This window comes from Procambarus clarkii, chromosome 70, assembly GCF_040958095.1.
Source record: "Procambarus clarkii isolate CNS0578487 chromosome 70, FALCON_Pclarkii_2.0, whole genome shotgun sequence".
NCBI lineage: Eukaryota > Metazoa > Arthropoda > Malacostraca > Decapoda > Cambaridae > Procambarus > Procambarus clarkii.
In genome coordinates this window covers 27444225-27456441 of record NC_091219.1, presented here as the reverse complement: position 1 = coordinate 27456441, position 12217 = coordinate 27444225, and the positions used below count along the sequence as shown (strand labels likewise).

General features: G+C 37.9%; 2 protein-coding genes across 6 annotated transcripts in view; one reads left to right on the top strand and one right to left on the bottom strand.

The window, feature by feature from the left end:
• The window catches only part of LOC138356090 (uncharacterized), a 252268-nt gene that overhangs the window by 79108 nt on the left and 160943 nt on the right, over positions 1–12217 (bottom strand). The window lies entirely within an intron of this gene.
• E(z) (histone-lysine N-methyltransferase E(z)) overlaps positions 1–12217 on the top strand; it is a 40235-nt gene that overhangs the window by 23938 nt on the left and 4080 nt on the right. For all 3 annotated transcript variants that reach the window (XM_069311760.1, XM_069311761.1, XM_069311762.1), the window contains 7 exons: positions 348–448; positions 4065–4269; positions 4769–5070; positions 6294–6419; positions 8101–8236; positions 10802–10972; positions 11797–11979. In XM_069311760.1, the coding sequence (XP_069167861.1) occupies positions 348–448; positions 4065–4269; positions 4769–5070; positions 6294–6419; positions 8101–8236; positions 10802–10972; positions 11797–11979 (1224 nt within the window). The remainder of the gene's footprint in view (positions 1–347; positions 449–4064; positions 4270–4768; positions 5071–6293; positions 6420–8100; positions 8237–10801; positions 10973–11796; positions 11980–12217) is intronic.

Genomic DNA, 12217 nt, shown 5'->3' with positions numbered 1-12217 from the left:
TTCATTGACTGAGTAACATCTCTACATACCATCTTCATCTTTGGCCTCTTCTACTGTCATACCTTTTGTTAGCTCTTAATTTCCTGTACCTGTTCTTTAGGTAATACTTCTATTAAGTTTACACAGCTTAACTAAAGGAATACTATTGTATTCTCATGTTTTAAGCATAGCTTCTGCTCCCTCTAGGATATTTAATGTGCAGGGAAGCCATCTGTAATTAGTATACAGAGCTGTATATATATATACCTGATATAACTATTATCATCAGCATTACTGTCATTTAATGTTAGTTAAAATACTGTTAAATAGATGGAGGTGTCTTGTAATCCTTTGTCTACGCTCTACAGGCTTGGCAACATCTCATCCTCGGCCACATGGGGGAAAAAGAAAAAGTCCAGAATTACGAGCTTTATCTGAGCCATGTTCTCCATTCTGCTATTTACATCTGGTGAGTATTTAATTTATAGTTTATCTTTACATGGTTTGTAACAAATTAGTGGCACAAGTATGACAAATTAGTATTACAGTATTAGTACTGTATTATTATTGGCATGTTACTCGGGTTATATGTTGTATTAGTGGATTACATTACATGTACTGCCAGGATATTTTGTACAGGTGAGTGCTTAGATCAAAGAATTCAGGATGTAATGCTACTTGAGTAATGTATATTGAATTAATAAATAAAACAGTGATCTATAATTTTGAGGAAAAGCATTAAAAGTGCAGAAGAATGAAGCCATAATGGGTTGGAAATTAAAGACTAACCAGGCTTCCCTCACAAGTGTGTAAAGGCTGCCTCTCAATGTCTCACTTGTAAGATATTTACTCTTGAAGCTAATATTACAGTAGTTTCTTTAGTTCAGACTAGTTGCTGTAGTACTGTATATGATTGTAGCCTCAGTGACCCATCATACAAATGTAGCAAGTAAATATGCATGGAATGTAAGACATTGTCTACCTCATTCACAAATCCACAAATGGAGAGGTAAATGTACACACACTTGCACCCTTTCTTCTAGGGAACATCCATGACTACAGCAGCAGACTAAACACAGAAGATGAGGGGTATGTTGCCAGAGAGCCGAGATTGGATTGCAATTGTCCCCAAGAGGAGGACTGGGCTTGCACAAAACAAAGAACCTCCACCAACCAATGTGCTATTTGATGGACTGCAATCCAAACAAATGGCAACTTAGGCAACTGGATGTAGGGAAGGGCACAATTGCCTACTGTGAATAAGAAGCCATTGAGAAAAAACATAAAAGTGAGGGGCAACGGCCTTCTTGTCAGGCATCTGTATACAACAAAAAATCTGCCACTTGTCCAGGGAAACCAAGGGGTTGTCCACCAGCCAGGGGTAAGCTGGGAAGTCATCCAGTGAAGTATATACTAATAGAGAAGAGTGAGGGATGAAGGAAAATACAACCAGGTATTCATTGACCAGGAGTAAGGAAGAGAGAGAAGCAGCTAAGAGGAAAAAAGAGGAAAGGTGAAGGTAGTAGCAGTAGTAGGTATCCATTAGTTTTTCCATCAGGTGAAGGATGGAATCGAAAAAGAGACAGAAAATGGAGTTGTAGGGAAGAAGCAAGATCAGGGCATGGGGATAATCAGGTTCAGCAAGAAAGTGTCTAATCACACTGGTGAGAAAGGAGACCAAGTAAGTGTATATGTGACTAGAACAGCTCTTTCTTGCAAATGCCACCCTCACAAATGGGACTATCCCAAAGGGAGAATCAATAATATAAAATTATGGTACACAAATAAACAGCATTTACCCAAAATGAAGATGTAGAGGATTTTGCATACGAGGTACCACTAGGAGCCTGTGTCTACTACATTATTGTTTTATTACACTATAGAACTGAAAGAGAAAGTGGGAAATAGGACAAGAAGCAAGAGATAATACAGAAGAGGGGACTGCAGGAGCTTGGTATTATCTGCAGGTTTACTGGGAGATGGAATTGGAAGGAAAGTCAGCTAATAAAATGATGAAACTCCTAACACAGAAATTCAAAGCAGCAGCAGAACAGTTCATACCTTTCAGGAGGGAAGTGGATGAAAGAACGAATAAACCCACAGTTCAGTAGTATAAGGAGAAAAATGGGAAGACAAAAAGGCATAAAAAAGTATAGGAATAGGGGTGCAGAGGCAAATAGTGAGGCACTAAAGAGGGCCAGGAATTAATACACAAGAATCAAGAAGGCAACAAAACAGCAGTTTGAAAATGACATGGATGGCAAACAAAAAGCCAGCCTAAGCTGCTGCACAGCTATATACAAAGGAAAACAACAGTATGAGACCATGTGATCAGATTGCAGGGACAGGGAGGAACACACTTGGAGAATTACAAAGAAATATGTGAAAAACTCAACAAGAGGTTCTAAGTCCACAAACCACAACCAGATTTGTTCCCAAGTAGTGATGACAACAGACTACCAAAAACAACATTATACAATATTAAAGTTCAAGTAGAAAAGGTAAAAAGATACCCAAAGGAACAGGATGTAGCAAAATCTGTAGGACCAGATCGGATATCACCATGTGTACTGAAGGAAGCTGCAGATATCTTGTGTTACCCATTTACTATTGCGTTCAACATTACACTAGAGACTGGAGAACTTCTGGAAATCTGAAAAAAAAGCAAATATCGTTCCGATATTCAAGCACTGGAACAAATATGAGGTGCTAAACTATAGACCAGTGTCTTTGACATGTATTCCATGAAAGATTTTTGAAAAAGGCATCAGGTAAAGAATTGTAGAACATTTGGGGGAATAAATTTTATAACAGGCACAACATGACTTTAGAGAGGGAAAATCTTGCTTAATAAACTTGATTGAGTTTTATAAAATGGTCACCAAAAAATATAAAAGAAGGAAGTGGGTAGACTACATCTTCCTAGCTTGCTATAAAGCTTTTGATTCAGTTACACTGAAAACGCAATACACAAGGAGAGACAGGTGGGGTTAACAAGAAAGGCACTGGACTAGATAAGGGAATACTTGATGGACAGGAAACAAAGGGTCATAATCAAAGACTATATATCAGGTTGGGTAGAAGTGGAAAGTGGTGTTCCACAGGGCTCTGTCCTAGGACCAACACTTTTTTTTATGTAAGTGACCTCACAAGGGGGGGTGAGCTCAGACATGTCAATGTTTGTAGATGATGCAAAGTTAATAAGGAGAATAAGAACTGAAGAAGACTGTAGGGTGCTTCTGCAAAAATACCTTAACAAACTTCAGGAGTGGTCAGATAAATTGCAGCTGGAATTTAATCCAAATACAGTAAGTGCAAAGTAATGAAATTGGGTAAGGGAGACAGGGGACCTGTATTTAACTGTATGTACTATAAGGGGAAGGCATACACAAAACAGTAAGATAAAAAAACTGTGATTAGGTATAATCCCAATACAGTATTAACACCAGAAGAATATCAGCAGCAAATGGGAAATTAGGAAACATAAAAGCGTTATTTAACCCTTGGACAGTCGCTATGGAGAAATGGTCATACCTCCTTATGAGCCAAAAATATACAGTATGGTTTTTAATTATCTTACAACTGCATGATATCGGTACAATTTATAGGAGGCTGAAGATATCAAGCAAATTATGACTTATTACCATATTTTCAAGAGTTCACACAATCATGGAGAACCTGTACCAACACTTTTAACAAATCACCCCACAGCAGCATCCTACTGTTTCATTTGATTTCATATTGTGCTTCTTGCAAGTTGTCCAATACAAACATCTTAAACGTACATGCCTTCTCCCTCTTTACAAAGTGCTTCCACTTTGCCATGTATACGTACTAGAATTTTGTGTGTATTGTTTATGCTTAATTCCTGCTACCTCACTTGTTATTTTGGTACTTCTTGTTTGGGTCTACCTATCAATCAAAATTGATAGATATTGATAGATAAGCTGTTTCAAAATTGAATTGAATTCTCATCATTTGTTATACACTCATTCAACACTAGTAAAGCATCCTCCTACATTTTCCTTAATTCTTTTCAAGAATGCTAATATTATTTCCTCATTTGTCATCCTTTGCTACAATAGCCCGATGCCAAAGAAAAGATGGTCGCGACAGCATCATCTTGTTCCTCTGATAAATTGAGAGATGACAATGAATCATCAAATGATGCCAAACCTCGAAAGATCCGAAAACACGCATCTGTAGATTCTGGAAATGAAGCGAGCTCAGAAGACAGTAATGATAGCATGAGGATGAGTGGCCGGAAATCAGACAAAATCAGTACTGGATGTAAGTTATTGTCTAGAGTTTTATTACATGATTAATGCATAAGGAAGAATGTGTGTGAAGCAAGATATTAACTTAAGCTTGAAAAAGTAGTTTGCATTTCAATAATTTAAACTATTTTAAATGATTATGGTGCACTTAATTGCTCTCGGTAATTGCTTTTCCTCGAAAATTAAGGCAGTTATGATTAATAGTTTAGAAAATACAGTTGATATTGAGCATGGAGAATTGATATTTGTTTTTGGGTAACCAGGTAATGAGGGACCCATTGTAATTATTTTATTATTTAGCTCAGCTTTAGTAGCTTTGGTATTTTCCTTCAAACCATTGAGAAGCTTTTATTATAGAAAAACTTTTAAAACATGAGCATGAGTTTTATGGATGATATAGATTGACAGCTGTGTGATAAATGTTTTTGTGAATAGTATTAGATTATTCAAGTTTTTGTATTTTACTAAAGTTCTTTTAATACAATAGTTATTTATTGCTCGCCACTTTGCAGGTATCGAGTTTGAGTGCAAAGCATCAATGTTGTCGGTACACAGCAATGGAAGCCTGGGCAGCGTACACCATAAACGGATGGTTGGCTCAGACTTGGATGTTGTCCGCACAAACAATAAATATGTGTACACGAAACCCATCACCCTCGACAGTCTGACAGTCAGATTAACGGATGCAACAGATCCCTGCAATTTGGGAACGTGGCTGGGCTCGGAGGCTTCGATGTTTCGTGTTTTACACAAGGTCTTCTTCAATAATTATTGTGCCATTTCTCAAGCCATCCTAACAAAAACTTGTCAACAGGTAAATATTTCATAAAATTTTGCAATATATAGTAGTATGCTTCACAACCTTCTTAAGTGTCTTATCTGCATGAGAATTTATCAGCAGGCCAGTCTTGTAATAGGTTTATTATAGATTAAGATAATTTTTTTCCCAGTTTGTGCGGTATATGGTAAAATGACATTTTGTTGCAGCCCGAGATATTCACGAATGCACTTTCGGATGATGGGGGGGGGGGTGAAGGAATGTTTTGTTTCAGAACATATATCAGAACCAATTTAATATAATTAGAGGGGGAAAGGCAAGGGGCTGTATCTCATAGTGACTTCACCCTCTCCCTCATTCCCCTTTCACTGCAATTGCAATTTTTCATGAAGGGGTGAAATTAAATCAGGGGTTGTGTTTTCCATAGACTTTTTATGCTTACTCCCACTGTTTACTTGTGCATTTTTATGATTTGCTTGAAAATTATCATGAATTCATTTGGGTTGCAGTATTAAATTTCATGAGACACACACACACACAGACAGAGATAGACCAGTATAGAGAGGAGACATAAAGGGGGGGGGGAAGGGAACAAAAAGTAAGAGGGGGAGAGAGAGAGAGTGGAGGGAGGGAGAAGGGGGTGCAAAGGGAGGGAGGGAGATGGAGAGGGGGATATAGAGAGGGAACATCACTTCATCAGCGATCATTCATTATTAGGCGGACTAACATCTGGAACTTGTTCGCTCATCAGGTTCATACACGGGTGATCATGTCAACTGACCACATGTAGGCTCTGGCACACAGTTGGCTACAGGCTCATCCTGTTCCTTATATGATTGCTACCTAATGTTGTTAATAAATAAAGTTTATACATATTGATGCATATAATAGGCTCATGAAATAAATGGGTCTCTAGGAGCAGGTTTCAGATGAGCTGAGATAGGATGACAGCTCTTGCTTGCAGTTTTACAAGGTACATCAATTGATACCCTTTATGAACCCTAATCTTGGTTAAAAAAAAAAAGTGAGAAGGGGGAGAGGTAATAAAGTGGAGGATATTTGGAAGGGGGGAAGAGTGGGTGATAAGAGGGGGGAGAAGGGAGAGAAATGAGACTGGGGGAGAGAGTTTAAAGGAGAAAGGGAGAGCAGGACCCAAGCACTGCCAGGTACCTCATCTAGTTATAATAAAAATTAATGCATGGTGCAGTGTTTTTTATTACTATTTTTGAATGATCTAACTGATGGCTTTAATGTTGCAGGTATACTACTTTGCACAAAAGGAAGCAACTGATTTACCAGCAGATGCCAGCGTTAAGGACAATACTCCTCCCCGAAAAAAGAAAAAGAAGCATCGCCTCTGGTCTATGCACTGTAGAAAGATTCAGGCATGTTACCATATTTACTGTTTGCAGTTTTATATTTTGTGGAAATGTTCTTCAAATAGGAAAGTTAGAACTCTTTTTTTTTGTTACAGAACAAACTTGCTTGCTCTAATCATACCAACTTTATTAGTAGTGTTATGTTAAAAGAGTATTATAATAATAATAATACTTACTGTGTTCACATACAAATTTAGTATATTAGAAAAGTGGAAAGATGTATATGTGTGTGTGTGTGTATGTGTGTGTGTGTATATATATATATATATATATATATATATATATATATATATATATATATATACATATATATATATATATACATATATATATATATATACATATATATATATATATATATATACATATATATATATATGGTACATATAACAATAATACTGTACTGTCAATGTGAAGTCCTAGTGAACATAGGTGTAAATTTAGTTATTGTTAATCTTCTTCATATTAGAGTGCCAATAAGAGGAGGAGGCTATGTATTTACTAATATAAATAATAAAACCAGTGTTGAATGTAATGAAATGCCAATTTCTGGGGTGAGACTTGGTGACTTCTGAAGCTGTTACACTGATTTGGTGTCATACTACTAGGTGCCATCAGTTGCAGAGTTCTTATTGGCCTACTAGCAACCAAAAGCCAGAACCTGGCTCCCCTCAGAGGTGCAATCCCATACCATCTGATTGTTGAGGTAGGCCAAAACCCGAACACCCAACAACTAAAGATGGGCCATTGTGACTCAAGTAAATCACACAAAAACACTGTGCCAAATTCAGCCTAAACGGGAAAGCCCCAAAGCCTATTTCAGCCTTTGGGTTTGGGAAAACTCAAAGCAGAAATACAGAAAATAAATGTTTGGGTGAGGGCGATTGTAAAGAATCTGCTCTCTGTGCTTCTTGTGAGGGGTGGGGCCAGATTCTGGGTGTGGTCTCTGGTTAGCTAATAAGGACTCCTGGGGCTGATGTGACTTGTGTGTGTAGCTAGCTTCCTATGTACTCAAATTAATAAAAAAAAGGCAGGCAATTGCAGGAGCCCTGTAATGTGATTGACATTTTCATGGACTCAGCATTACTTTTAAATTTGAATTGGCACTTCAAGTTTTCCACAGATGATTGGAACACGAGCCTATCTCTTGAGAGTGACGGGAGCAGTTTAAGGGTTAATGCTAGTGAACCAACTCATATTGACTCGCCAATGCAAACGCCCACATTTATCGGTTTATCTCTTTAATCAGCTTCTGAGTATTTTAATTTCCATTGGCATATAAGTTATAGTGATTTTAATAATTTTCTGTCATTATCTTCCACAATCTTTCGGTCCTCTTTCTTCCTCCAATTTTATCATCGATCAAAATTGCCACCTTTTCCTGTACAAACTTGAATTTCATACACAAGTATCTTGAACTGTGAAAGGAAAAGTTATTTATGCTCCATACAATGCTTTATTCATTAATAGTATATTGTTCAATCATATTCTCTCATTCTTTATCTTCATTTCACATAAAACTAACATTACAAATTTCCTTAAAATGTTACAATATTTCTATCTTCTGTGGCTAATTTTAACATTTCAAAGAGCCTTATGACCCTCTGTTCATTTCCTGAGCAGTTTCAGGCCCAAGATCAGAAAGTATTTATACAAATATGTGAAATTTTGCCATTACCTCCATCAGCTGAAGAAAGACACATCAAGCAACCATGTGTACAACTACTCTCCTTGCGACCATCCCAACCAACCCTGTGACCAGAACTGTGCTTGTGTCATGACACAGAACTTCTGTGAAAAATTTTGCAACTGCAGTCCTGACTGTAAGTACAGTACATGTCTTCAGCAGCCTTAATTTTTGTTTATTTCTCAATAAATTATTGGGACTGCAATGGAGAAAAGGTAATGTATGGTCTACTTTTCCTCTGATGCTTCGTATAATGCTATCTTATGCATGTGATGAGGTGGGATTATTGCACTTAAGAGCATGCAATGACAATGACAATGACACCATAATTGGGAAATAAGCATGATCATGTTTGCTCTTTTATAGGATTAAAGGATGATGAGTAACAAAAATCACCTTCCCATGAGTATCAACTCATACAATATTGAGTAAAAAAAAAAAAAAAATGTACAGTATATTAAAAATTAGCTTGATCTGACGTCTAAGAAATGGGCTGTATTAGGAATTGACTGATATAGTATTCACAAATGAAGCCACAAAAGTGGCACTCTTATCCAAGAAGAGCAACTTCTACACACAACAGAATACCAAAATGTGTTATTGCAGAGGGACATGACGAGGAAAGTGAAACAAGGCAGCGGAAGCAAGGAGAGGCAAGGGATTGTGGTGAACCACAGGCCTCAATAACTTTATTAAGGCCTGTGGCCTTAATAACGGGATTAAGGAACCGCAGGCCGACAACCCCAGAGAAAACTGGAACAGAGGATTAGACCCCTAGTCCCTAACATCTTCAACATGCAATAATTCCATAGAGCAACCTCCTACGCTAGTGGAATTGACATCAAGGGCAAATGAGACTGGACAGAAGAAAGTTAGCTTCAAAGTAATGTTCTCAAACATAGATGGGATTACAAACAAAGCAAGTGAACTTGAGGAAAGAGCACAAGATAACCCAGATGTAATAGCACTCATAGAAATTAAATTACTGAATCAGGTGTCATAACAAATGCATTGTTTCCCCAGGACTACAATGTAGTAAGGAAGGTGAGAGGGAGGAGCGGCCCTGCTGATTACATAGTACTGGAGTTTCAAGGAGATGAATATCCAGGGCTGCAAAAGGTTCAGAGACTACATATCAAGCATCATGACAATGGGAGGACCAAAGATAGTAGTAATATATAACCCTCCAATAAGTGATGGAGTGATTCCTGTTGCCAGTAGGAATCAGTCCAGACTTCTAATCAGGGTAGATTTCAACCATGGAAGAGCCAAGAACATCGTGATTACACAGAAACATTGAGAGTTAAACTATTGGATGTGGCAACAAGAAACTTTTTAAGCCAATATGTCAGGGACTACCAACCTGTTGATGATTTTGAGGATCAATGTTCCCACATTGCTGGTTGCTGGTCTGATCAACAAGGCTGTGTGCTGCAGTCGCTCACAATCTGAATAACCTTTGGTTTTCACCTCTTTCATCTTTTCTTGTGAGGCCTTGTGGCCTCAGTTTTTCAGATGGGTCCTTTGGTGAATGATCCTTGGTTTCTCTGGTTGGGGGTTAATTAGTCCCTTGGCCATATGGCTGCTGATATTCCCTCCTTGCAGGACACTCAGGGGACTTACTCTTGGTTAGTCAAATGTTTCTGGTTTGTTCTTCCCTAGCTCAGTTGTCTTTGACTGTCAAGCTTGTAGTTCTTTGTGCCTGCCGGATGAACAGTGGAACCTCAAGGGACGAGAGGCTCCAGTTACGAGCATTTCGAGTAACGAGCAAGCCACTTGCAGAAAATATGTCTCCACTGATGAGCTTTCGCTTGATTAACGAGCGTTCCCGCTGGTTCTCAGACACCTCCAATGACAGTTTTGTTGTTGTTTCACAAGACGAATTTTCCGCATGACTAGCTCAGTGCCAGAACGGATTAAAGTTGTTAATCGAGGCGCCACTGTATTTCCTCAGGCATGCAATGTCTGCTGGTTTGTGGTTTTGTCTACTTTTTTGTAGGAACTAGTTGTAACATACCAGTAGAATTGGACCAGGTATCACCATGGTTGCTGAAAGAAGGCTGCATGGATTCTGTGCATTTAACAGTTTCATTTAATGGTCGTTGCAGGAATAGTTCTGCTATAATCATCCAGGAAAGACCAAAATGTTGTCATTTCTTTTATTTTCAGATGTGTAGGTTGGGTGTCTAATTTTCTTCCTTGTTTTGTGACTTGAACAATTTAGTAAGTCATTGCTTGCAAATCCTGTAATCACAAGCATTAATATGTTCAAACCTCAAAAAACAATGTTTAGTATTGATATTAGTCTATGGTTTCAGTGTTAGCTAAAAAGTCAATATTAGCTAAAATATTGGTATTGGCACATTTCTTGTATATACTGTACATGACATTCTACAAAAAGCACTATGCCCAAGACTGAGCTTAGGGAATAGAAGAATGTTTAGAACCCTCTCCAGGTAAACTATATACCTGGTCATGTGTAGCAATTAGGGGCTGCTATAGATGATTATTGAAGAGGGGGGTTTATTTTCATGATACTGTACTATGGCATATGGTGAGAGTAGTGTATTGATTAGATGAGTGATAGTTGGAATTTTGTTGTTGTTGTTCAATTTAACCTTTTACTATATATTTGTTTTTTCCTGTTGGTATACTCATTATGAAACATTATAAATACTGTAATGAACTTCAATGTTTTCAGGTCAAAACCGCTTTCCTGGGTGCCGGTGTAAGGCATCTTGTAACACGAAGCAGTGCCCCTGTTTCTTGGCAGTGCGGGAGTGTGATCCTGATCTCTGTGTGACATGTGGCGCTCATGAATTTTCAATAAATAAAATCACCTGCAAAAATGTGTCTGTTCAGCGAGGATTACGTAAGATGCTATTTTTAACACTTCTCTGTTGATGTGTGTCATGACAACTGGAATGCTCTGTGTGTTTATAATAATGCATGTAAATTATTATGATTGTAGTGGGGTCAGTAAAGATGAACTATTCTAGCAATGTCTTCATACAATATTAAAAACATTCCTGTAAGTCACAGCTATTATGATATTTCTGGGGGAACCCTTTGTGGCTATTATGATATTTCTGGGGGAACCCCTGGTGGCTCCCTGATATTACCACACTGATATAGTGCCAGACTGCTAGGTACCATCAGTAGCAGTTCTTATCAGCCTACCAGGAGCCAGAACCTCATCCCATCAGAGAGGTGGAGGGAGCAGTGGCACTATAATTTATAAAGCCCATCAATTAATGTTTGAGATATGGTCTCATCCATTTTTATAGGAACATTATGACACTTTGTTCGGACCAAACTCTGACGGACCAAACCTTTGGGAAATGCCGGCTAGGTCTGTTGGATATTTAACAAAAATGTTTGGTGAATGCATTTTTGCCCATATTTATAAATAGAAGTAAAGGTTCTGGTCCAGATGACATTCTGAAATAATTGTGTTCAAGCAGGAGTAGTATACAGTAGTTTAGCTTACCCTGATGCATGTGTGGAATTTGAAAGGATTAGCTACCAAATGTTTGTGTTTTATCTTCATTTTACACTGCTGGACTGTTCCGTCTCTAGGATTGCAAAATCATGTAAAATTTGGATTTTATTTTATTTTAAATAAAGGTATTATAATTGTTTATCTTGTACACTTTATGTGAGAAGTTTGATTAACATTGGTTACTTTTTGGGCAGATAAACACCTTCTCATGGCACCATCAGATGTGGCTGGCTGGGGTATATACTTAAAGGATTCGGCCCAAAAAAATGAATTCATCTCTGAATACTGTGGAGAAATTATCTCCCAGGATGAGGCTGATCGTCGTGGGAAAGTCTATGACAAATACATGTGTTCATTCCTCTTTAATCTTAATAATGGTGAGTTTAACTTCTATGAGGCAGAGATAAAGCAACGTGTTTGTGTTATGTATGGGATTCCCTAGTAATGTGTGTACGATGTACAATGTTATATTTGGAAGCATCAGAAATTTATTTGTATATTGAGCTGGTGTAGAGGAAAGAACAGAGTGAGAGGGTATTGGAGTAGATAATCAATAGGCTGGGGTCAAATTACAGTCTCCAGACAAGGTGAACAGCAATAAACATGTCAACTGGA